The 27,955-nt window shown below is 35.2% G+C and overlaps 1 protein-coding gene across 2 annotated transcripts in view; it reads left to right on the plus strand.

Annotated features, from left to right (window-relative positions):
- EDIL3 (EGF like and discoidin domains 3) overlaps window positions 1-27,955 on the plus strand; it is a 396,995-nt gene that overhangs the window by 135,759 nt on the left and 233,281 nt on the right. Inside the window, exon 3 of one of the 2 annotated variants that reach the window (XM_078067083.1) lies at window positions 7,570-7,599. The exons of the other annotated variant lie outside the window; for it this stretch is intronic. Coding sequence (XP_077923209.1) covers window positions 7,570-7,599 — 30 coding nt within the window. The remainder of the gene's footprint in view (window positions 1-7,569; window positions 7,600-27,955) is intronic. 2 annotated transcript variants of the gene reach the window in all.

A 27,955-nucleotide genomic window follows, 5' to 3' on the forward strand; every position in this document is an offset into this window, starting at 1 on the left:
GTAAATAAAACAGAAATCCATGGAACGTGAGCCTGATGGTATCATTTTCCTTTTGTCAGTTGCTGTGAAACAAAATAATATGGGTGCTGTGACCATCTGAATGTCCCATGTGTTGTGCAGATAACCTCTGCTGCGTGGCTTCCCTTGTCACAGAACATAGCATTCTCTTTGCAGAACTACTTCCTCTCTCCCAAATTGCATTTTCAAAAAGATTATGAATTAATTTTATTTAAAATTGATGCAGTCTGAGCAATCATATATATATTAGCTGTTAATCTGCTTGGTCCTTTTCAAATTTCTTCTTTCCATTTGCCCATGAATTTTCTTAGGATATCTTAGGTTTAATTACCAATCCTTACTTTACATAGCTCACAGTACTGTAAAAACAGACATTAAATTTACTTACTAGACTTCATTTCTCATCTCTAAAATTAGACAGCTTTCCAAAAATATTTACTCAGTACCAATTATGTGCACTATACAAAATAAAAACATAACTGTTGCCCTGAATGAAGGATAGTAGATAATGTCCGGCTTGGGAACAAGACTGGAAAATATTGCTATTTTGTTTCACACTGGCTTTAGGTTATAGTTTAAAAGTCAGTGGGAATCAAAGGGGACAACTACAATCTGGAGACTAAAATAAATGCTAATATACTGAGGTTGGTGAAATTTGAATTGAGTCTACAAGGGTGGGATAAATTTGGATAGGGAAGGAGAACACATAGAATAAACAAAGGATTGAGGACAATTGAATAGATAAATGATATGCCGAATTGTAAGGCCTTTGTAATGTCAAATCACCTAGCTTAAAGATCTTTAGTGCTTCCTTTAAGCAGGAAAATGTATCCTAATTATGTCCCCAATGTCTCTTTGATACTAGCTGGGAGATGAGTCATATTATTTCCCAACTTCCCAGTACTCTGGTTTAGTTTTATAAATTATGTATTTTTTAACTCAGTGGCAAAACAATGAAACTAAAGCTTCCATTCATTTTTTTAATTATTTTTCCCATTTGTACCTATTTCTAAAGTGAGAAAATCGCAAATGCACTGCTAATTGCTGTTAACATGATTCACTGTTTAATATTGTGAAACCCATGTGAGCTACATCACTACTAAACATAGAAAGTGCATTTTGTGGTTCTATTTTAATGAATCCATTTAGTTAATAAGCATTAGTTTGATGCTTTTTTAGTTAGTTTAAAATCACAGATTTATTTTTTCATGAGATGATCAAATGGTCATTAGAGTAACCATTGTCTTTTGAACCATTATTCCTTTTCTCTCCTGCCCCAAGAAAGTAAATCTGATTTATATGACTATATAATTACATAAGTCAGTATATATATAATTATTTATATATATATAGATAGATATAGATAGATACAGATATAGATAGATAGATCTATGTAATTAAAACATAGATGAAGGGCGCCTGGGTGGCTCAGTTGGTTGGGCGACTGCCTTCGGCTCAGGTCATGATCCTGGAGTCCTGGGATCGAGTCCTGCATTGGGCTCCCTGCTCAGCAGGGACTCTGCTTCTCCCTCTGACCCTCCCCCCTCTCATGCTCTCTCTATCTTATTCTCTCTCTCAAATAAATAAAATCTTTAAAAAAAAATAAATAAATAAAACATAGATGAAGATGTAAGGTTTTCTCTTTGATAAGTCTAGTAATGTAACCTAATGAAACAGCTGAATTTTATTGAGCAACAAAGTGGAATGTATTCAATATTTATCTATATTGTTTTATTTCTCTTGACAAATATTTATTGAACCCTACAACATTGTAGACTCTGTTCTAAAACTACAATTATAATGGTGAACAAAAAAGTCACAGCCCTGACTTCATGAAACTCCTAGTCCAATGGAGGAGACTAATAAACATACAAATATATACTTACATACTAACTACATGTGTACATAATTATATATATTACATATTTTTAACTGTACTCAAATAGATGCCATTCTCCAAATTTAGCACAGGAATCAAAATGCATGTGAAAGACTAATAGCATAGAGAAGACTTCGTAATTCTCTGAATACTTTCAATGCAAACATTATCTGTTGTTTCTCATTGTGTCCCAAACATTGTGCAGTTCTGAGAGTGTATAACTGACCAAATCATTTGCTGTCTGAAGTCTTTGGCTGGGAGAGAATAATATTCCTCTTTGTATTTTCACAAGGAAGAAGTTGGTAATAGCAACTTTTAAGTCCTAAGGCATGTCCTCTTTGGGCCATTGGCCAAAAAACAGATGAACAAACAAATAATAAAACAAAAACAATATGAACCAAAACCTCTCTCTAAACACATCTCTGAATACTTCCAGAAGCAACTCTACAACCTATTTAAACGACTAAGTTCACAAATTTGAAATTGTAATTTACTTTTCTTTGCCTTAGTAATCACACACATACACACACACACACATGCGTGTGTGCGCACACACACACATACATATTCACATTTATAGCATTTATCACCTTGCAAGCATGAATAATCATACATAAATATTGTTATTTTTTCATCACTGCAGTTGAATCAAAACTTCTGAAATATTGTCAGAGTTTAAGAGTATATATTTCTTGTTTCTTTGTTTATGGAAATAATGAATTACAAGATAATTTCAGACTTGCAGAGCATATCTGGTACATAATTAACTAGAGTTATAATATAGCAAACAAAATGATCCTTAAATCAATATGAATTGAGTAACATCCATATGTAAAATAGATTATAATATTCTAAGAAATGTATTTTATATCTTTCATAATGAACTATTCCTATTTGATGGTGGTGAGTCACAGTGGGTATAGAATTGTTTTTGGAATGGATAGACTTTCCAGGTTATAGAAGTTCACTTAAAACACCCAAGGATAAGACAAACAAAGACAGGAGATATAAGAATTGTTGATACCGTATAGAACTAAAGCCTGTCCAGTGAAGAAGTATGTGTGTTTTAATATCATATGTGTATCACTGTAGTACACAGCCCGTCAGGTTTGGGTAGTTACTGTACTTGAGAGTTGATCCTGTGGAACAAAAGAGAAAGGTTGGGAAGGACGGAGAAAAGAGGGAAGGGGAGTCTACAGGTTGCCTTCTTCTGACACCTACTAACCCAGTTCATAAACATGTACACTGTCAGACCATCCTAAATAAACAGTGACCAACTTCAAAATCACAGTAGGTTTAGTGTATCAAAACGTGGTCATGAGCTCTGTGGAAAAATTATGTGCTGAAAGCCCAGCTGCCCTCAGAATGCAACGCCCAAGGCTGTATGTACTTTCCATCTCACCTGCCTCAGACATAAATAATTCCTTATGTGTTCTAATATATTTTAAATGGGAACAACAAAACTGGTTATAGTAGTGGCAGCATGTCATGTAGTTGCAAATTAGAGAAAACTAAAACTAGATAAACAATAAAGTAGAAGAATTTTTCCTCAGAACTGAAGGTCCAGATTTGGGTAAGAATATGATTTAGTGGCTGAACTATATCATCAGTAATCTAATTTCTTCCTGTTTTTCCATTCTGCCTTTGAGCAGGATTGGCTTCTTTCTAGCGCTGGCTCCCATCATGGTTGCAAAATGTCTGCCAGCTCACTTCTGGGACCACAGGCTTCCTGTCTGGGTCTAAAGGGAAGAGAAAGAGGGTTTTTTCCAGACACTTTCTCAGAAGATTAAAGAAACCTCCTTTCCAAGAGCCTCACCTCACCCAAGCACACACAAACTTGATCTTACACATCACTGTCCCCAAATGGGTCTTACGCTTACCTAGACGAATAATGGTGGCCAGGAAAATGGAAAAGATTTGTTTAGTTCTGAGATATAAGCTTCCCCTCTATATCCAAAGGATAAGTTATCTTCCTCCAAAGTATTGATGTAGATATCCAAATAAACCTGAAGATGATACAAGAGAAAGAGCTTTGAGAGCTGGTGAAGCAACCCCAGTACATATTGTGAAGGGTTTCCTATAAGCCTGCTAATTTACTGCTGCAGTTCCAACAACTGCACCCATGGCTCTTTCCTATTGCAATAAATTTTGATGGGTATGGCGATCATTTCTTCAACATTTAGTGTTTATAACAGTCACCTGCTGCACTTTTTAAAAATGCAGAAACCTGAACTAACACCCAAATTCAGACTCAGTAGATCTGGGGCATTTTAATGAACGCCCAGGGTGATGTTGTTATGAGCAATGAGAGGGCTGCACATCTAAGTTGTCTATATCAGATATATATTTTTGCTGTTTTTCTACTGTCACCGTCATTTCAGTACATCCTTCTACATTGTGACCAGGCAGAGCAATACAGAGTTACTTGTTTAGCTTTGTTTTGCTTGGTGCATGTGTTTTGTTTTGTTTTGTTTTTTATAAATATTTTATTTGTTTATGACAGAGAGGGAGAGAGAGGGAGAATGCAAGAGGGGGAAGGGGCAGAGGGAGAGGGAGAGAAAATCTCAAGCCGACTCTGCACTAATCATAGAGCCTGATTCAGGGCTCCATCCCACGACCCTGAGATCATGACCCGAGCCAAAATCAAGAGTCAGACCCTTAACTGACTGAGCCACCCAGACGCCCCGGTGCATGTGTTTTTAATTTCTGGGATTAAAGGAACTTGCATGTGACAAAGACATATTTTTTGATTTGCTGATTTCAATGAGTTCTGAGAAGCAAATAGGAAAAGTGAAAAATCATTTGGGTAGCATGGCATTATCTTCTGTGGTAATTATTTTACTTAAATTTCGCTGAATAGGCCACTAATGTCTACTTTGAGGCTTATTTGTACCTTTGGAGCTCTAGCTGCCACCTGTTAATAGTTCATGATGCTCTGTTTGGTAACGTAGCTAGCCACCTACGAGACCCTCTTTGCTAGAGATAACTGCAAGAGTGAATTAATAGTAATACTAACCCTTATGTATGTGCCTTTGTGTGTGTGTGTGTGTGTGTGTGTGTGTGTGTGTGTGTGTGTGTGTGTATTTTAATAGTATGAGTACTGGTTCGTGACATCTTTGTATTACGAGGAACCACCGTTATGGAGATGTATAGAAACAGAATTCTATGCAGAACTGTGTATCTGCTGACTCTAATATTGCTAATCTGTTACAAAGATATTTTTAGGTATTACAGGCTTAAGTGTAGGTTAGTGCACTGCTTACCCCACAGGCTTTGGTTTTAAGACATTCTACTTGCTAAGACATCTATAAATTTAATTGTCTTTGTTTCTGTGCTGGATAGTTCTTTCCGAAAATTTCTTGCTTATCCATATATAATGGAGGGATAAAATCTTAGCATTTCTAATCTTACTTCCTTAGGCATCACATGCTTAGGATATTTTAACTAGACACTCTAGATTTCATCTGCCAGTGTTTATCCCTGGATTGTAAGGGACCGAAAGAAGTTTCCCGGTCCCCACATCCAGTTTTTTTTTCCCCATTATGCTTAAGTCCAAGTAACACTATCAGAGATCTAGCCAGTCCTCACTCCATGACTCTATTCCCCTTTTTCCCTTTCTCTCTTAGTGGATACTGAGTCAACACTTTGGGAGAAAGTAAGGCATAGTGGAAAGATTTTGGTTTGAAAGTCACATTGACTTGAGCTCAAATTCAAATGGACCTTAGACAAATTGCTCAGTCACTCTAAACCTCTGTATCAAATATAAGTAATTTTCATCTCATCATAGCTTTATAAATTGAGTTCCTTCCACCCCCCCCACACTTTGACTCTCCAGATTTTTACTAATAATGACCATTTAAGTCAGCACTTCTACAAGGCTTTATGGTATTTTCCTAAAAGGGGATTCCTGGAAGCTACTGACAGTTTTCCACTTCGAACGTGTTATGATATATTTTGGACATAATAAAGCAGCAAATGGCTTTTTAAATATTTATGTTCTCCACACCATGCATGCCAAGTATGTTTGCTCTCTCCATTCCTTTATGTGCCAAGGAGACAAGCCAAACCATGTGAGAGGAAAATACTGTCAGGACACAAAGTCAGTTTGTCTAAGGTGTGCTCTGTGCACAGGTAACCTTAATGGGAAAGAGTAGAGACTGCTCCCTGGCTACACAGTGATACCTTGATTAACGAATCACCTGGGAACAAAGCTCCTTTATAAGCAATTCAGCTGAGTAAATTTTTATTTTAAAACTTCATGGATCAAATGAAATAGTACCAGCTGGTGTCATATAACTCAACGGTAATATTCGGGGTAAGCTGCGCTTGTGTACAGAGCAGAAATACCCCCTCACAGAGTCTGTCTGTTAGTGTAAAGGTGAAGAGGTGGATTCTAGGCAATATTGTGAAGCAACTTCAGATAAGCTCTTTTTTTCACTCTTACAATACCATGCTCAATCCCCTACATACACATAGCAGATTATTACCCTTGGAGTCTGGCTGCTCTTAAAAATTCATCCCTTTTAAAACAGGAATCAGACTGATTCACACTTTGAGTTATAGTTCATGTTACCTTATATTGATGTTATTTAGTAATGTCTTGGGGCACCTCAATGGCTCAGTCAGTTAAGTGTCCGACTTTTGATTTCTGCTCAGGTCATGATCTCAGGGTTGTGAGGTCGAGCCCCATGGGGGGCTCCACACTGGGTGTGGAGCCTACTTAAGATTCTCTCTCTCTCTCTGTACCCTCAATTTTTTTTTTAATTCCTCCCTTTTAAAACAGGAATCAGAATGATTCCCACTTTGAGTTATAGTTCATGTTACCTTATATTGATATTATCTAGTAATGCCTCAATCCTGGCTACAAGTTAATACCATTGAAAGAGATTGTGACTTAATTGGTTTGAGGTGGGGCCCAGAGTTTGGCATTCTAATATAAATTCATGGTTGTGAACCACTGCTTTAGCATAAAGTTGTATTTTCATATTGTGGCCTTTCCTTTTATAATATCTGTGTTTATCATTTGTGGGTTGTAGACCACGAGCATCAAAACCACTTGGGGTCAACCTTCAAAATTCAGGTTTTTGTGGCTTCACCACAGAATCACCACTTCTGAATCTTAAAGTGTGTGATACATGTGAGTTGAGTGTGTTTGTGTGTAACCCCTATCTTATTTATAAAATGTCTACTTCATGGAACAAAGTTTTTACTATCCACAATGCCTTTTGATTCCTCTTTGCTAATAGAAAATTCCCACAAAGTGGTGATGGTAGGATAGTCATATGTTAATACAATTTATATTATTAAACAATATAATTCATAATAATTATAATTTATACTCAAACTAAATAAAGTCAATCTTGTTTGCAAAAAGGAAGGGAAATCAGATTCAGACAACTGAATGGTCTTTTCTAATAAATATGTATTTTAGAGTATAAAAGTATATAAATGTTAATTTAATGTAAATGCCCATTAATTTGTCATTATCCAGTTACCTAATGGCAGATTTCTAATGTATTCACAAAATTACAAGTCAGGAGCTTATAGTCATTGTTTGAAAATGCAAAATATATTTATGTTCAATTTCTCTTTTTCTCTCTCTCTCCCTCCCCACCCCCATCCACCCCCACTCTTTCCCTGTCCCCACTTCACCTCTTTTCCTCTTATCATAGCATCAGATGAAGAAGAGCCAACTTCAGCAGGTAAAGTTCCTATGTTGCTAAGATTGTTTCTATTTAATTTAATACCCTTATTAATGGACACTTCACCCTTTGAAGTGGTTTTTTTCAGTTTCAACCAAAAAAACTAGCACTGTTTTATTTATTGACTTTTTTATTTCTTGGACCCATTATGCTGTCCCAGATTAAATTATGTTGGTTATAAGTTTTAAATAAAAAAAGAATTGAAGATAAACTACCACAGAGGAAAACACAATATAAAATATCACATCAACATTCAAGAATAAGGAAATGAGAAAATTAAAACATTAAGAAAAATGCCCAAAATAACAAAATAAGGAGAAACTAAAATGATAAAATGCAGAAAATTAATAAAATGAGCAGAATGAAAAAAGGAAAATGGTAAAATGAACTGCCATGATAGAATATTGCATTATCAAATATATAACTGGCACTAAACATGCTATTCATTTAAGTTTAAGGATAAAAATCATATTGTTGTCTCAAACACTTTATTTAAAACAAATTTTTACAGTTATAACTTAATGATCCTGAAACTTGGCATCATAACTTTGCTTCTCATCCAGCTAACCAGCATTTATCAAGCACAGCCTCAAGTTTGAACTAAGTACTATGAAGAATGCTAATGGTAGAGAAGGCGTTGTATCTTCTAGGTTTTAGGACAATGGGATGGATCAAAGAGAAATGCCAGGAGCCTGAAGACCAGACACATTTACAAGGATAAAGTAGGCGGCACAGCTGTTGTGGTTAGCAATAAATAAAAGGCCCAGGCAGACCAGCAACATCAGGAAAAAGGAGTCAGGTCCTGAGATGTAGGGGTCAGAGGCTGGTCTGAAGAGGAAAACCAGATCTCAGCACTAGATTCCTTCTTAGACAAGTAATTGCAGAAAGGAATTAAGTCTGAGAGACAAGAGCAGGAAATGGTTACTGAAACCAATGAACAAAAGGCAGCCTGATTTTATAGGAAGGAGGGGGCAATCTAGCCCAGTTACTGGAACTTAGGTACAAGGTAGGGTCATTTCAATTCATAGACCTAATTTACTTCAACTGGTTCCAGACTTCCTGTTTTCTACCTTCCTCCAAGAGTGGCTGGGTGGGGATCTTTACCTGTAGGAGTAAATTTGAAAGATCAAAAATTCAGTGGAAGAAAATGAAGTAGATGTCTTACAAAAATCTTTCATAAACCCCAAGGATGCCTTATTGCATGATACTCATTATAATTCCTTTGATAATGGAATCACAGAATTAGATAAACTCTCAATTATATGAGCTCCCTATCATTTTCTCCCAGTCTAGTCAATATTGTGCCGCCCATTTTTAGGAGCAATCTAATCACATGACTCAATAGCAAACTCATCCATTGCTGTGACTCCTCTTGTCTAGTTCCTGACTTCTTTTTGCCCTAACTTGAGGCATTAGTGTTCGCCGGATTGCCCAAAGATTCTGTATTTCTCAACCTTAGTTGAGTTTTCTCTTTGTATCAATTCTTAATGAGCAAGATGCCTTTCTAGCTTAGGCTCGTTCCTCTCCCGTCTTACACCCCACACCTTGCTCTGTTGCCTGCCAAACAATTTTGGTGCCAATGCAAAAGAATTATGATTTTTGCATAGTGAGGATTAATTTTAACATAGTGTAAATGATACTTAAGTATAATATAACTATTTCTTGGTGTGATTTTATTATTTTAAAGTTATTTTAATAATTTATCTGCCTACTAAGAAAACCTTCTGGGAAATGCAACTGAGTATTTTTTTCCCTAAATATTTATTTTACTCTAGAGTGATCTGAACATCATAAAGTTTAAATTATGGTTTAAAAGTATTTTTGTTTTTAGATGTGACCGGATGTTTTTGTTGTGATTTTAGCACAGACTTTTTGAATAGAACAAAAACGTATTCTTAAGGAATATTTTAACAAAATATTTCATATACAGATCAGCATTGAGAAAATTTGTCATTTAGGAAAGCAGGCACTCCTTCTATATAAAAACTGCCAGTGGGAGTTAAATGTTTTCCTTTTAATTTTATCAAAGTACATAATAAAAAGAGTATTATTGTGTAGTATTAAACCTTTTGACAAAATATTTATTATGAGATTTGTGAAAACTTGGTTTTATAAGGAATGTGAATAGTTGTGGAAAGTGGATTATGATTATTTTAGTTCTTTTTGGTACCATTTGCCACCAGTTATTTCAACATTTTTCTTAAATGAATATTTATTATCTGTTTATGTAATATTCTTCATTAATATTTATTCAAAATATATCTTTTATTTAAAACTGTTATACAGAATATATTTATTTCATAAATGGTTAATAATGCTCTGTTTCTACTCTCATCTTCTTCCATTAACAGAATTTATCTAGAATAATCTTTTCTAAGCTCAGACTCATGTTATGGTCCTTTATTTTTTCTTTCTTTCCTGGTACTTCTCCATACTGTTTGTATCATCAATGAAATGCAATCTTTTGTTTGCCCCCCAAATTTTACCTGAATTAAACATTTATATGTTCCTACATGATATCTTCAATATCCTTGTCAGACTCATATTCTTCCTTCAGATTCACAGCATAATTGGACAGTAATTCCTTCAAATACATACTTTAATTTCTTTAAATTAAATAATTTGAATGTTTCCAGTAGAAGATCTGCTACTCCTCAAAATTCAATAGGAGAAGAAATTATAAAGTAAATAGGGGTGTCACAGGCTCCTGATTATTAGTTATTAACATATGAATTATGAATTAAGAATGATCATTTTAAGCGAATCTACACATGACATCAGTGCAGGTCCCTAGTGGATACTGCTACTGAATGATACTCTTTATTAAATGTTTGCAATGTATGGATATTGTATAACAAATCTAGGTTGTTTTTACCCCGCAGGTACACAGAATTGGATTAATTATAATTCCACAATGTGACAAATTCTCATTGTTCAGAACTATTTCTAAAAAGAATAATAGGTTTCTATCTTGAATAATATATAGTGTGAAAAAAATCAGAACGATAGACAATATAACTCTGAGAAAATTAATGAGATATTAGATAGTGTTTTACTCGTGTTATAATGCTACAAAATGATATAGGCCTTTCTCTTTACAATAGAGCCTATTTGATTAGCCTTTAATTTAGAATTATTATGACTGCTGTTATTCAAACAGATAACTGAACCCTCTAGTCTGTTTCCACATTACAATGTTTACAAAATTTTTAAGCTTTATCCTGTGTTTATTTATTCAAATATGCCTAATTTCTCTTACTTGAACTTCTAAATTGCCATGCAAAAAAGCAAGCTCTTAATAACTGCTTTTTTTGTGTGTTATTTTGTGGAGGGGAAGCATAATACATCACATCTGCATTTCTCCTTGTGGGGATATATCCTGTTATTGAATATAGAGCATCTGCGTGTTAATCATTCAGCTCTGAAGGTTCTGAGGGGATGCATTAGCCTAGAGGAACATGTTGTAGCATCTGAGTTACTAGGGCGGTTTCACCTAACACCTGTTTCTGTAACTACTGAAAGCTCCTTTTTATTTATCTTAGTTGAATCTTATGCTCAGATATTTAAACATCTTATTTCATTGAGTATAAAGAGCACACCCATGAACTGTACAAGAAATCTATTCAAACTAGGTTATATCCCAATAATTACAAACTAATAAGATTCATATTTTTAGAGTGGCCATACAGATGGCTGTACTTTCAAATGAATCACCTTTAGAGGTGATATATATGATCCAATTATGTTGCTATTGCTCAAATAGTTTTTGGAAGCTCTCTTTTGTAATTTCCTTCAGAATCTGCTTATGACATTGTAACATAAATTATTCCTTTATAGTTTCAGAACTGTGCTACTATATTCATCAGACTTTGGCCTAATAAATATGCCTTCAAAAAACAAAGATTTACAATTATTAAGAATCTGTAGTGTGTGTGTATCTGTGCGTGTGAAATATAGATCAGTTTATAACTTTGAAAAGAAATCAGTTTACAACTTTTGAAAGGTGATACATAATATTTAGATTAAATTTCATAAAATAACACTCTTTAATAAAGTTAAGTCAGTGGCTGCTTCCCACTCAGTTGCACAAATCCAATTTTCATTTATCTTTTATTTAAATTTCATAATAGGGAGAGGCTTCATAAACTGATTATACCAATACTTTTGTCTGTGTCTTTTAAAAAATTAAGACATTTGCATTAGAAAATTGACTTCTACAAATGAGCTAACCTATATAAAATTTAATTTATTAACTGTAAGGTATATTAAATCAAGCTTATTCTCACATAAATTTCCTCATTCCTCTTAATTTATTTTGTCTTATTAGCTATTATTTTACCTCTCTGGAAATACCATTTATTCATCAAGTTGATGAAATCATTATAAGAATAACAGCAGGGCCAGAAATGAAAAGTGTTATTGAATGGGATCAAAATCGGTCAAAAACCGGTTTGTGGAGATCTTTATAGCTCTACAGTAGGACAGTGGCTAAAATTAAAACCACGTACTGTTTTATTCTTACCGCCGCAAAAACAAAGCTTGATTTTTTTTTTCTTCTTCTCTTGCCTAAGGACAGATTTTTAATTGTTCTGTCACTTTGTTTTTTAATATTAAAGAACTGGGTTTGGGCTTATGTAAATACTGAGCTAACAAAGAATAACAAAAAGTTATGATTAGAAAAAATGGAACTTTCAGGTGAATGTAAAAGACCACCAGCTATGTTAAAACACTAAACTATGAAAGCTATACTGTTCTTTATATGTTTATAATGTTAAAATTTCATAGTTTACTTAAATGTTAAACTTATTTGAGGACTATCGATATCTGATCCCACTTGGTAGTGTTGACAGACATTGTCACCTGGATACAATAGTTTCTAATAAACTAATTGTGATCTCTGCGGTGCCCATCAGAGATCCAGACAATAGTGACAGGGCACACCAGAGCATCATCATTTTCACTGGTTCCTTCTAAATCTTTTAATATGTTTAATCTTTCAAAAGACCAGCTTGGCCATTGAGGAAGTACACACAACACCAATCATCTACACATATAATAGAACACTGACTGACAATAGTAAAGATTTATAACTACAGTTTTACGTATATAAATATATATTTATGCCTTTATAGGTACACCATACGTATATGGTTATACAGATAAACCGTGTGTGTGTATAAATATATGTACATATGTATGCATGTGTGTGTGTGTGTATATATATATATATATATATGTTTAAAACAAATGTTACATATTTCTGCAGCTAAACACAGTACACGGAGTAATTAGATATTTTTCTCTAACTTTTAAAATATTCAGTTTTGGCCCTACAAAAGCTTCCCTTCTGTTTATAGTGAATTTTGTGATTTTCTTAACTATGCTGTAGATTTCTTTTAGACTCTTTCCTGTTTTTTTTTTTTTAATGAAATTTAATTCTGCATGGCTGACTTTGCTCAATTATTCTACAACCCATGCATTTTGAAAATGAATAATATCTTACCATATTATTCTCTAATGAACAAGAGTTGCTTTTGCATTCTGATCTTAGCACTTTACTTCCTTGGGGTCTGAAATAGAGCTTCACATCCTCGTTTTTGTTCGCCTTACATTTGTTACACATTTTCTCCTTTCCTATATAGACATATTTTCCCTCTAGTGCCTGGAGCAACTTTACTAATTATTTTATCAAGTATATTCTTGTTCATAAAGCTATGCTAAGGAGGCTTAAATATTAAAAAACTTATATATAAAAACCAGAAGTTTATTGCTATGATCTCTAAAAACCAGAAGTTATTATTTGCAGATTCGCAGTGGAATAAGGAGGAAACCATTGCTTCTAAAGATTTAGCTTTGTCCAGTTTACTGAGGCTTTAGTGAAAAGGCCAAATAGACATTTTTTTTTTTTATAAAACAAACCTTTTTATTGATAGATGTGTGACATTATATTGAACTGTAAGAAAAAAATAGTGTTATTTAAATCTCTGTTTTATGTAGATAGTATTTTTTCATGTTTTTACTAAGATAAACTTCACTATAGTATAGGATCATGTTACCAGTAGGGAATTTGGGAGATTACCTACTCCATATCTTTCTCTTTAGACAAGTGTAAGAATATGTTTGTAACTCTATGAATATAGATATAGTTATATAATCTATCATCTTTCCCCAAAAAGTATAAATCTGAACTTGAAGTAAAGTTAAAATACTGCCAAGAAATATGTGAAATAACAAAAATCCCTCATAGTATAACTTGAAGATATAATTTCTTCAGTAGTATATGTTAATATCCAGCAATGCATACATTCTAAAAACAGTTATTGTGTGACATGCTTTTATTTATTCATTCATTCATTCATTCATTCATTTTTGAGAGAGAGCAGGGCAGAGGGAGTGAGAGCATCTTAAGCAGTCTCCACGCCCAGAGCAGAGCCCGTCGTGGGGCTTAATCTCACAACCGTGAGATCACGAGCTGAGCCGAAATCAAAAGTTGGACCTCAACCAACGGAGCCACCCAGGTGCTCCTGTGTGACATGCTTTAGTTGTAAAAGAAAAGTCAGTTTAATGTTGCTTGATTAATAAGGGATTTTATTGGCTCACAGAATTGATCAGAACTCATTGATATCACTAAAAATCTGTGTTTTGTTTTTCTTTTCCCATCTTTTTGTTCTGTCTTCTGTAGTATAAAATTTATTTTCATTTTCAAACTAGTTTCCCTCGTGGTGGTGATATGTCTGCCAAAATCTACTGTGGCTATGTGCACCTTTATCTGTGTCCAGAGAGGGCAAAGAAAGCAAGCAGCCTAAGATCCACTCTGATTGGACAGGCTTAGATCCCTCCTGCCACCCGTCTGAAACAACCAGCTACTCAAGCCCTTGCCCTGGAGCATGAAGTTAATTCCTGCTTTCTCTCAGGATCGGGAGCTAAGGGGCAGATACGTGAATAAGAATCGGGGCACTCTTTTGGAAGAGGCAGGCGGAGATATATACTAGGTCAATGATCAGTAAAGCTCATAAGTAACCGTTATGACACCTCTTTGTCATTTTTAACTACTTTCTTAGTTCTTCTACACTTTGGTATGTTTTTTGTATTATTTTATAAAAATTCTTAGGAGACTCTGGAAATCTGATAGTTGAGAAATACCTCAATACACATCTCAGTAATACTAAAGTCTGTATTCATATTTGCAATGTTTTACATCATGACTTTTTAAAATCTCATCTTCACTACATATTTTTCTCTCATGTGCTTAAAAATATTTTTATGCTTGCCAAAACTGCGTATATGTATTATCTTTATTGAACTGATCTTTCTTTTTTGCCTTAATGATCTGTTTCTACAGAAACTACTAAGTTGCTCAACTCTAGTTCTTATGTGCTACTAACTGTAATCTTCCTCTCTCACATTTCAAAAAAAGCCAGTCATGTTAAATTTCATTGTCCAGAAATTCCTAAGAGTATTAGATACTATCATGACTTAGCTTAACCCAGGCTGATATTATCTTATTATAGGTAAACATTTTTTTATCATGAACTTATAGCCAAAACATAATAATTTTGTTTAGAATATTAGAAAATGACCATTCAAATTTAGTAAAATTTTTGAGCTTGGGGAAAAAATGTGACTTAATCTTTGCATGTATGTTGCTGCAGCTTTAAAAATTCAACTTTTTGAAACTCACTTCCATCATAATGTTGAAAAATAACTCCAGAGGTGTAAATAAAATTTTGATTTAATGGTTGTAGAAATTTCATATTATTTCAATCAATAATAGTTAGATTTTGTGCTGTTGACCTTTAGAATACTGGGAGTAAAAACAAAAATTAAACCCAAGTTAATGTTAAGCTCAAATACTGAAAAAGCACCAAATTAAAAACAAAATGGTCAGAAAAGTATACAAATGGAAGTGGAGAGTGTATCAGTAAGGATTCTCCAGAGAAGCAGAACCATATAGGGCACCTGGGTAGCTCAGTTGGTTAAGCATCTGACTCTTGATTTCATTTCAGGTCATAATCTTGGGGTTGTGAGATCGAGCCCCATGTCAGGCTCCACGCTGAGTGTAGAGCCTGCTTAAGATTCTTTCTCTCCCTCTCCCATGCCTCTACCACCCACTCCTGCTCACTCTCTCTCTCCCTCTCAATCAATCAATAAACCATATGTGTGTATGTGTATAAATACATAATATATATAGTCTAAAGAGATTTATTTTAAGGAATTGACTCACATGATTGTAGGCTTTAGCAAGTTCCAAATCTGTAGGGCAAGCCAGGTCAGCTGGAAACTCAGGTAGGATTTTTATGTCACAGTCTTGAGTCCAAGTTCTTTTTTCTCAGGGGAACCTCGGGTTTTACTCTTAAGGCCTTTAACTGATGATTGGATGAAGCCCACCCACATTATAGAGGCTAATCTGCTTTTTTAAAGTCAACTGATTGTAGACAGCTACAAAATATCTCCACAGCAACATCTAGACTAGTATTTGACCACAGGAACTGGACACCATAGTTTTAGCCAAGTTGACACATAAACTATAACCATCATAGAGAGCGAATAAAAATTATGTAAATGTAAAATATTTTAATTCTCAATAAAGCTATTTCCAGAGAAACAGATAAACATAATTTCTAACATTTAATAATGTGCTTGTTGCTCCACTATTTGTACACACATAGACTTTGAGCTTCTTTAATTTTTAATCCTCCCTATATTGGTTGGATTTATCTTTAAGGCCATCTCCAATTGCCTGGCCCATTTTTCTGCTGTCTCTAGTTTCACCTCAAAGTTTAATACAAATAGATCACTGAGAAGTATTAATTTAATATTCCAGGGATTTGTGGGCTCAAGGAAGGCATTAAACTTTCTGGTTCATGATGGATAAAACTCCATGGACTTGCAAGCCTGAACCTATGCTTTTAGTGCTTTTATCTTCAGATAAATAGCTATCTCCTGCCTATAAAGTATTTTCCTTTTACAGCTTTCATTTTCATCATCTGTAAAATGGGATAATAATAATGCCCACCTTAGAGGTTTGCTATAGGGATTAAATGTGATGATGCATTACAACACTTACCACATGATGCCCATTCTATAATAAGTACAGGGAATCTAAATGTTATTTTTACTTTCGTTATCATCAATGTTATTTGCCATATTATTATTACTATTATTGTTAGTATTTTGGTTATGATTTTTAGGCAATACGTGGAGTATTCTGTGTACAGTATTTTATTTAATTTTCACAATAAAGCAATACAGCTTAAAGATAAAATATATCTATATACCTATAATCTATCTGTCATCTATCTGTCTATCTATATTCCTACTTCTAGAGGAGAACACTGAATTTTAAAGCATAAAGAAATATGCTCAAAGTCATATAATTAACAAGTAACAGAAGCAAGATTCAAATTCAACTTTCCCTGGGGAAACTTGTGCTTATTCTACTTCAGCAAACTCTGCCTTTTTATTCACTTATAAATAGTTTTAAATAACATATATTTCTTTCAATTATAAAAGCAATACACAGTTATTCAATCTTTATGCATATATTATAAAACTGAACCTAATAGCATGCAAAATTTTACCTATCATTTTAAATGATGGTCTGATCCCTACAGTAATTTATGGGCCTTGTAGATATTCTTTAAAAGAAGAAAATAGGAAATGAAAATCCACCTGGCTGCCTCCATCCATATTGAATATTTGCATTTAAAAAAAATAGCCTGCCTCAATCTAGCAGCTCTTACAGTCTTCTCCATCCCAGTGGCTCAGGATGGAAACTGGATATAATTTGTACCCTTCTCCGTTACCCCTCTGGATGCATTTTCTAAGACTGCCACCCTGTCCTTCCATTTCTGTAAAACCAGCACAAACCCTGGGCACATTCCCGTCATAGGCAGGACTGTGCACTACGGATCCCTCTGATGGCTTCTCCCACAGGTGTCTGCATGACTACTCGATCACATCTTTCCTGTCTTGATCCAAAGATGTCTTCTCAGGAAGGCCTGCCTTCTGTTTGTCCCTAAAAAGGTCACACCTTTTCCACTTTGTCAGGTCTCCTGGTCTGCTTTATTTTTTAATGTTAGCACTGTCTGAACACTCTACATGTATCACTTCTTTATTGTCTATCCAGGCTGAATATAAACTCCTGAGGCATGGGAATTTTTTTGGTCTATTTTATTCACTACTGAATCTCCAGCTACTAGAACAATGTTTGGTATATAGTAGATGCTTAATAAATACTTGTTGTATGATTGAATTAATGAATAGAGTCAGCCATACTGGTTATATGCCGATTTTAAAGCACTATCAACTCAAGAACATACACAGTTCTTCTTTATAAAATGAAATAGGGGGGTGATGATAGATACATTTCCCCATTTAAGAAATAAATAAAGGATAACACTAATAATTTGCTAGGAATCTTAAAGATGCTTTAAAATTACTGAAATCTGTTGGCATTGGTCTTTGTTTTTCTGCTTTTGTTGCACTAGAGTAAATGTGTTTTGCTTGGTAATTCTTTCAGGGTGGTGTCCTCAGAATGTCAGTAATTTAACCATTGTTAGTAATTACTGTGTGGAAACTGCAGCAGTGATTTTAAGAACCCTCAAACTTGACAGCAACCATAATCCAGTGCTGGGCATGGGCAGGAGAGTGGGTGGCTCAGGGCAAAGAGGCAGCACAGAATGCAGGAAGCTGCACACAGGGGCCCGGCAGGCCTGCGAGGCCACTGGGCTGCCTGAGTTTGAACTCCAAGAGGAATGAGAAAGGGCCTGCAGTTGTTTAGTATCATAACTTAGTCATGACCACATCCTTATTGATTCCAGTCTCCTCAAGTTCACAGACACTTCTGAGAAATCTTTTTTTTTTTTCAAAGTTGCATGGATGGTAGATTTTTTTAGGACTTTGAATAGCACATTTAAAAATAAAATGTACCTGGGCATAGTATATTTTGGGGATACACTTAAAAAAAAAAGATGGTTACCCAAAGCAGACTTTCAACTGCTAGAATTCACCAAGATTTAGAGGTTCGTTCCCTATTTAGTCAGCTAATTTTCTGCTTCTCTAAACAGAAGTCTAAATGAGAAATACCCAGTATTTTTTATCCAATTTAAGTGATATGCTTAACATAACATCCATATCTATTCATATCTAATTCTCTGCTTCTCTAGACATAAATCTAAACAAGAAAATTTTCAGTATTTTTCTTTATCTAATTTAAACAATATCCAGTATTTTTACCCAATTTAAATAACATTGTTGATTGTTTCAAAAGCTTACCAGAGGCTTTTGGAAAAGAATAAACAATCCAGTTCTCAAAAATAAAAACAAAGAATAAAACCCACTGTACATATCTGCCAGTGATTTGTGCTGGGGCTTTAGATGTTCTACAGAGGACATCATGATGCCTGCCTGAGACAGAGACAATCTGAAATTACTTCATCGCATAACTTAGGGTTGAAAAATGGATTGGGAGGAATTCTGCAAGTACTGAGCTACTAATATAAACAAAGCTACAATAAGAATAATTGGAAAGTGAACAGACAGGGATTTTTTTCCCCCCGGAATTTTAACATTCTGCACCTTCACCTATCTAAACACATTGTTTTACACTGTTTTATTTATAAGATCATCAAGAAACCACTGACAATTCTGATTCATGTTGAGTTCCTATGATATGCCAATCCTTAGTCTGATAATCTTTAGGCAGAATACTCAAGGAATTTGTCTAACTTTCGAGATTGTTGAGAATTCATAGAGCTGTAGAAAAGGAAGATTAGCATATTTTTAAGTAACTTGAGTTTTCAAAACGTGATTTTATTTTCATTCTCTTTTGTGTCTGTCTCCCAGTTACTCTGTGCTCCCTGACACTTGGGTTGGTGGTAGGAGGTTGAGGGATAAAACTAATGATTCACACTAATTTTATTCTTATTCTGGAAATGAGGGAACCGACAAAAGCTGGTCCCTTAAGGCATTCTTTCATTTTACTCATGAAACCTGTACCTGGTTTTTATGACCCATCACACCATGTTTCTTCTCCCTAGGAGATAACAGCCTCCTCTATTCCAAGTCATACATGCTGTGTTCATTCTTACCTCAAAGCTTTAATTCACATTTTTCTGTTTAGAGCATGCTTTTCTTTCCCTATCATATTTCCAAAACCTATCCATCTTTCACACTCACAAGGTGTGGAGAGGCAATAGTTTCTATCCTTAAAGGGATTTAGTTCCTTTGTTATGTTCTGGATCTGCATTGGAGTTGTTTTTCCACTTAGGCTGGGGACTCACATTTGACTGTGAGTCATTCTTCTATTGCATTCCCAACAATGCTGAAAACAGTCAGGGATGAATACCTGTTTCATGATCTCTAGATAATATCATTAAAAGTATTATCACCTGTTGAGATCATAAAACAGAAAGAAAGAGAGAGTGGAGGGAGAGGGAGAGCGATTGATCAAATCAACAGTGCTTTTCAAATATAGAAAATACGTAAACTGTATCACAGTACCCATATGCAAGCGCTGGATTTGTGCACATTGCAACTATGTAAGTCACTTTTCTTTATTTATATCATTCTCTAATCACTTTGATTATCTATAGCTATGTTTCCCAATGTTTCCATAACCAATTACCATAACCCTGGTGATATAAAACAACACTAATTTATTCCCTCACAGTTCTGAAGATCAGAAGTCTGAAATCAAGGTGTCGTCAGCGTTGTGCTCCCGCTGAGCACTCTAGGGAAGAATCCTTCCTTGCCTCTTCCAGTTCATGGTGGCTGCAGCATTTCTTGGCTTCCTTGGCTATAGGCACATCACTCCAATCTCTACCCCATATTGGCATTACCTTTGCCTTTTAAGTCTGTGGCTTCTCTTATTCTTTCTATTATAAGGACACTTGTCATTGGATTTAAGACACACTCAGGTACTCTAGGATGATTTCACTTCAAGATCCTTAATTAGGATCTTTTTTTTTTTTTTCAAATAAGGTAACATTCAGAGGTTCCAGGGATTTGGCTGTGGACATATCTTTTAGGGGAATACTATTCAACCTACTACAGCAGCTGAAGTAAGATGTGGTAAATAAATGTAAAATGAATTAGCTTGTTATTTTCTGGACCTGAAATTTTTAAGTAAATGAACATGTTAATGTATAATGAAAGATTCACAAGAGTTGGTAGAATATTTGTTCTTGTACTTCTGATATTTTGCACTTTCTGGCTTAAAAAATTGATCATAAAAATATAATGATGAGATCCTGGTTTACTCAATAAAACAACATGGATAGCATTCATAAAGCCTGCAGATTTTGTCAAAACCGCAGCCAATATAATCCAACAAAGGTGAAGCTAACCTCAGTATCAGTGGAAATTGTTTATGTTCGAAGAAATGATTTCTAGGTAAAAAATAAATTAGATAACTATAATAAGTAATATTTTAACTTTATGTATGTTTGTGAAACATCTGAAGAGAGAAAAACCAGAGATAATCAATATTATAACCACATTATAAAGTAGCTTTTTATTTTAAAGAAGAAAAATAATACAAATTTCTTCTTAAATATTTTGACATAACTTTATAATTGCTTGATGTTTTATGGAGTCTCGAACCTTAATGCTGGATTCATTAATTTGTAAATACCAGGAAAAGAAAAGCAGAACCACAGATTATGGAAACCTAAATACTTTTGTTTTACCCAGTCAGCTTAGAAGTAACACAGAATTAGAAAACATAAAACTAAACCTTACCTTATTTCCATTTCAGTTTTATCATTTATTGGCAGAAAAAATCAGCTCAATATGGATGATCTGTTTTGAATAGAAAATAAATATTTACTGTGGTAAATGTGAACAGTATTTTGTCCAAATTCATTTTAGCAATTTGGGAGCTAAAGCTTGATCTTACTGTGAAGAATACAGGGATTTTGAAACTATTGCTACTTTAAATTTCACTTTCATGATAATTTTAACATATAAATCTTGTTGGTAAACTAACAATACTTTTTACACCTAGAAAATGTCCCTTGAGGGGAGTGATGCTAAAAGGTGAACTAGAATGGGCTTAGAAACAAGTCTAAGCTCTTTCTAGATTCAGGTAGCAAGAACCAAGTGTCCCACTATGATGTCAAAACGACTCCTGGGAAATCATCATGTTGAGTAACTTGAGGGATAGAGCAGAAAATACCAGTAGATTGCTGTAAAAAAAGATGTGTCAGGAAAACATTTTAATGGAATTTCTTCCTCAATAAATATGTTTTCTGTTGCTGAGTGTTACAGCACTGCCAATGTTTCTACCCCATGATTGATAGAAATTGAGAATAGCTTTAGTGTTCACCATCTGTCATTAAAGAGTCAAATTCTTCAAGTGGACACAGCTTCTTTATAAGATTTTAAATATTATGGCTATTACACATTTCACATTGCCTCTGTGGACAAGATGCAATTTTATAGTGACACATCTGACTTTATTGATTTTTTTTGCTCCTTGTCAGATTACTGTCCATCCTTAATTTTGTTGGTTATTTGAATGTTTCTAGCTATTTCACATATTTTGGGGCTATCTAAAAACTTTCCTGAACAAAGTGGGAAACAGATATGTATAAACATATATTCACGACTGAGTAAAAAGTTACTACTTTAATTTTCAAGACTACTTATAGGGCACATTGCACTTAAAAATTATACAAAAGTAACTTTTCTCTTTTAGGTCATGCAGCCATTTTTTGATTGTTGGCTTTGGGCCAATTAACTTATGCTTATAAATGGTCACAATAGAAAAAAGAGAATTTTAAGGATGATTTTGAGATCACTAATATGCTATTTAAAAGAAGAGCATAAGGCTCTTTGAAGGATACTTATGTATCCCCACGTTAATTGGAACTTAAGCAGACAAGGGAAGGACAGTTTGCATGTAGACTTAGAGATAGAAACTAATTGGATAATGAATAAATGGGGCATTTAATGGAGATGCATGCAAATTTCAAAATAGAATTGAAGAAAAGGAAAGAATTTTATAATTAAGGAATGGGCTGAACATCAAAAACATGGAACTTAGTTATAAAAATATATTAATTATCCTTTTTTAAAAATTTTATTTTATTTTGTTATGATATGTTAGTCACCATACAGTACATCATTAGTTTTTGATGTAGTGTTCTATGATTCATTGTTTTCATATAACACCCAGTGCTCCATGCAATACGTGCCCTCTTTAATACCCATCACCGGGCTAACCCATCCCTCTCCCCCCCTCCCCTCTAAAACTCTCAGTTTGTTTCTTGGAGTCCATAGTCTCTCATGGTTTGTCTCCCCCTCCGATTCCCCCCCTTCATTCTTCCCTTCTTTCTCCTAATGTCCTCCATGCTATTCCTTATGTACCACAAATAAGTGAAACCATGTGATAATTGACTTTCTCTGCTTGACTTATTTCACTTAGCATAATCTCCTCCAGTCCCATCCATGTTGGTGTAAAAGTTGGGTATTCATCCTTTTTGATGGCTGAGTAATATTCCATTGTATATATGCACCACATCTTCCTTACCCATATCTTCTTTTTCTGAGGAACCTCCACACTGTTTTCCAAAGTGGCTGTACCAACTTGCATTCCTGCCAACAGTGTAAGAGGGTTCCCCTTTCTCCACAACCTCTCCAACATTTGTTGTTTCTTGCCTTGTCAATTTTTGCCATTCTAACTGGTGTAAGGTGGTATCTCGATGTGGTTTTGATTTGAATTTCCCTGATGGCTAATGATGATGAACATTTTTTCATGTGTCAGCCATTCATATGTCTTCTTTGGAGAAGTATCTGTTCATGTCTTCTGCCCATTTTTTGACTCGATTATTTGTTTTTTGGGTGCTGAGTTTGAGAAGTTCTTTATAGATATTGGATAGCAACCCTGTAGTGTCATTTGCAAATATCTTCTCCCATTCTGTGGGTTGCCTCTTTGTTTTGTTAACTGTTTCCTTTGCTGTGCAGAAGCTTTTTATTTTGAGGAAGTCCCAAAAGTTCATTTTCCCTTTTGTTTCACTTGCCTTTGGAGATGTATCTTGAAAGAAGTTGCTGTGGCCGATGTTGAAGAGGTTACTGCCTATGTTCTCCTCTAGGATTTTGATGGATTCCTGTCTCACATTGAGGTCTTTCATCCATTTTGAGTTTATCTTTGTGTATGGTGTTAGAGAATGGTCGAGTTTCATTCTTCTGCATGTGGCTGTCCAATTTTCCCAGCACCATTTATTGAAGACACTGTCTTTTCCATTGCATATTTTTTTCCTGCTTTGTTGAAGATTATTTGACCATAGAGTTGAGGGTCCATAGCTGGGCTCTCTATTCTGTTCCATTGGTCTATATGTCTGTTTTTGTGCCAGTGCCATGCTCTTTTGGTGATCACAGCTTTGTAATATAGCTTGAAATCAGACAACGTGATGCCCCCAGCTTTGTTTTTCTTTTTCAACATCTCCTTGGCAATTTGGGGTCTTTTCTGATTCCATATAAATTTTAGGATTGTTTGTTCCAGCACTTTGAAAAATGTCATTGGAATTTTGATCAGGATGGTGTTGAAGGTATAGATTGCTCTGGGCAGGATAGACATTTTAACAATGTTTATTCTTCCGATCCATGAGCGTGGAATGTTTTTCCATCTTTGTGTCTTTTTCAGTTTCTTTCATGAGTGTTCTGTAGTTCCTAGAGTATAGATCCTTTACCTCTTTGATTAGGTTTATTCTGAGGTATCGTATGGTTTTTGGTGTTATTGTAAATGGAATCGATTCTCTAATTCTCTTTCTACAGTTGCATTGTTAGTGTATAAGAAAGCAACTGATTTTTGTGCATTGATGTTGTATCCAGCCACATTACTGAATTGCTGTATGAGTTCTAGTAATTGGGGGTGGAGTCTTTTGGATTTTCCACATAAAGTATCATGTCATCTGCAAAGAGAGAGAGTTTGACTTCTTCCTTGCCAATTTGAATACCTTTTAGTTCTTTTTGTTGTCTGATTGCTGTTGCTAGGACTTCTAGTACTATGTTGAACAATAGCGGCAAAAGTGGGCATCCTTGTTGTGTTCCTGATCTTAAGGGAAAGGCTCTCAGCTTTTCCCTATTGAGGATGATATTTGCTATGGGTTTTTCATAGATGGATTTTATGAACTTGAGGAATAGTCCCTCAATCCTTATACTCTGAAGAGTTTTAATCAGGAAAGGATGCTGTATTTTGTCAAATGCTTTTTCTGCATCAATTGAGAAGACCATATGGTTCTTATCTCTCTTCTTATTAATGTGTTCTGTCACATTGATTGATCTGTGAATGTTGAACCACCCTTGCATCCTGGGGATAAATCCCACTTGGTCGTGGTGGATGATTCTTTTAATGTATTGTTGGATCCTACTAGCTAGGATTTTGTTGAGAATTTTGGAATCCGTATTCATCAAGGATATTGGTCTGAAATTCTCCTTTTTGATGGAGTCTTTGCCTGGTTTGGGGATTAAGGTAATGCTGGCCTCATAGAATGAATCTGGAAACTTTCCTTCTGTTTCTATTTTTTGAAACAGCTTCAGGAGAACAGCTATTATTTCTTCTTTGAATGTTTGTTAGAATTCCCCAGGGAATCCTTCAGGCCCTGGACTCTTGTTTTTTGGGAGGTTTTTGATCACTGCTTCAATCTCGTTACTGGTTATTGGCCTATTCAGGTTGTCAATTTCTTCCTCTTTCAGTCTTGGGAGTTTATAGGTTCCCCCCCAGGAAGGCATCCATTTCTTCCAGGTTACCTAATTTATTGGCATATAGTTTTTGATAATAATTTCTAATAATTGTTTCTATTTCCTTGGTGTTAGTGGTGATCTCTCCCCTTTCATTCATAATTTTATTAATTTGGGTCCTTTCTCTTTTCTTTTGGATAAGTCTGGCCAGTGGTTTATCAATGGTTTATCAATCTTATTAATTCTTTCAGAGAACCAGCTTCTAGTTTCATTGATCTGATCTACTGTGTTTCTGGTTTCTAATTCATTGATCTCTGCTCTAATCTTAATTATTTCTCTTCTAACGCATGGCTTAGGCATCGTTTGTTCCTTTTTCTCTAGTTCTTTAAGGCATAGAGTTACTTGGTGAATTCGGGATTTTTCTATTTTTTTGAGTGAGGCTTGGATGGCTATGCATTTCCCCCTTAGGACCACTTGTGCAGTATCCCATAGGTTTTGGACTGATGTGTTTTAGTTCTCATTGGTTTCCATGAATTGTTTAAGTTCTTCTTTGATTTCCTGGTTGACCCAAACATTCTTGAGCAGAGTGGTCTTTAGCTTCCAAGTGTTTGAATTTCTGCCAAATTTTTTCTTGTGATTGAGTTCCAGTTTTAAAGCATTATGGTCTGAGAATATGCAGGGAATAATGTCAATCTTTTGGAATCGGTTGAGACCTGATTTGTGACCCAGTGTGTGGTCTATTCTGGAGAAAGTTCCATGTGCGCTCGAGAGGAATGAGTATTCTGTTGTTTTAGGGTAGAATGTTCTGTATATATCTATGAGGTCCATCTGGTCCAGGGTATCATTCAAAGCTCTTGTTTCTTTGTTGATTTTCTGCTTAGATGATCTGTCTATTGCTGAGAATGAAGTATTGAGGTCTCCTACAATTAACATATTGTTATCAATATGACTCTTTATTTTGGTTAAAAGTTGGCTTATGTAGTTGGCTGCTCCCATGTTGGGGGCATAGATATTTAAAATTGTTAGATCTTCTTGTTGGATAGACCATTTAAGAATGATATAGTGACCAAATTGGAGGCGGAGACGAACCATGAGAGACGATGGACTCTGAAAAACAAACTGAGGGTTCTAGAGGGGAGGGGGGTAGGAGGATGGGTTAGTCTGGTGATGGGTATTAAAGAGGGCACGTTCTGCATGGAGCACGGGGTGTTATGCACAAACAATGAATCATGGAACACTACATCTAAAACGAATGATGTAATGTATGGTGATTAACATAACAATAAAAAATTTAAAAAAAAAGAATATACGTTAAAAAAAAAAAAGAATGACATAGTGACCTTCTGTGTGTCTAAAACTACAGTCTTTAGCTTATAATCTAATTTGTCTGATATAAGAATTGCTAACCCAGCTTTCTTTTGAGGTCCGTTGGCATGGAAGATGGATCTCCATCCCTTCACTTTCAGTCTGGATGTATCTTTAGGTTCAAAATTAGTCTCTTGTAGACAGCATATGGATGGGTCCTGTCTTTTTATCCAGTCTGCAACCCTGTGCTGTTTTATGGGAGCACTTAGGCCATTCATGTTGAGAGTGATTATTGAAAGATATGAATTTATTGTCATCATGTTGCCTGTGAAGTCCTTGTTTCTGTAAGTTGTCTCTGTAAATTTCTGTTCTATATCACTCTTGGAGTCTTCTCCTTTTATAGAACCCCCCTTAATATTTTTTGCACGGCAGCTTAGTGGTCACATATTCTTTCAGTTTCTGCCAGTCTTAGAAGCTCTGTATCTCTCCATCCATTCTAAATGACAGCCTTGCCAGATAAAGTATTCTTGGCTGCATGTTCTCCTCATTTAGTACCCTGAATATGTCTTGGCAGGCCTTTCTGGCTTGCCAGGTCTCTGTGGATAGGTCTGACATTATTCTGATGTCCCTCTGTATGTAAGGAATCTCTTCCCCCTAACTGCCCTTACGATGGTTTCCTTGGTTCTAAGATTTGCAAGTTTTACTATTACATGCCGGGGTGTTGGCCTGTTTTCCTTGATCTTGGGAGGGGTCCTCTCTGCCTCTAGGACATGAATGTTTGTTTCATTCCCCAGATTAAGGAAGTTCTCAGCTACGATTTGCTCAAATATATCTTCTAGTCCTTTCTCTCTCTCCACCCCCTCAGGGATCCCGATAATTCTGACATTTGGCACGTCATAGTGTCACTTATTTCTCTGATTTTATTTTCATGGATTTTGAGTTGTTTTCCCCTGGTCTCTTTTCCCTTCTTTTCTATCAGTTGGTCTTCTACATCACTAATTCGTTCTTCTGCCTCGTTTACCCTAGCTGTTAGATTATCTATATTAGATTGAATCTCACTGATAGCATTTTTAAGTTCTGCTAGTTCAGCTTTCATTTCTGCCCTTAGAGACTCTGTGTTGCCATTAATCAATTTCTCCATTCTAGCTATTGTCTTCACAATTGCTACCCTGAATTCCATTTCCAACATCTTGGTTATATCTGTATCCATTTGTAAATCTGTGGCAGAAGTCACAGTCTCTGAGTCTTTCCTATTTTGGTGGTTCCTCCTTCTAGTCCTTCTGTTGAGGGGTGGTTGAGGGAATGTACATAGTCCAAATTATTGACCACAATCCAAGCAAGATGCACCCGTTTTATAGGGACCTTA

Source organism: Halichoerus grypus, chromosome 2 (genome assembly GCF_964656455.1).
Source record: "Halichoerus grypus chromosome 2, mHalGry1.hap1.1, whole genome shotgun sequence".
NCBI lineage: Eukaryota > Metazoa > Chordata > Mammalia > Carnivora > Phocidae > Halichoerus > Halichoerus grypus.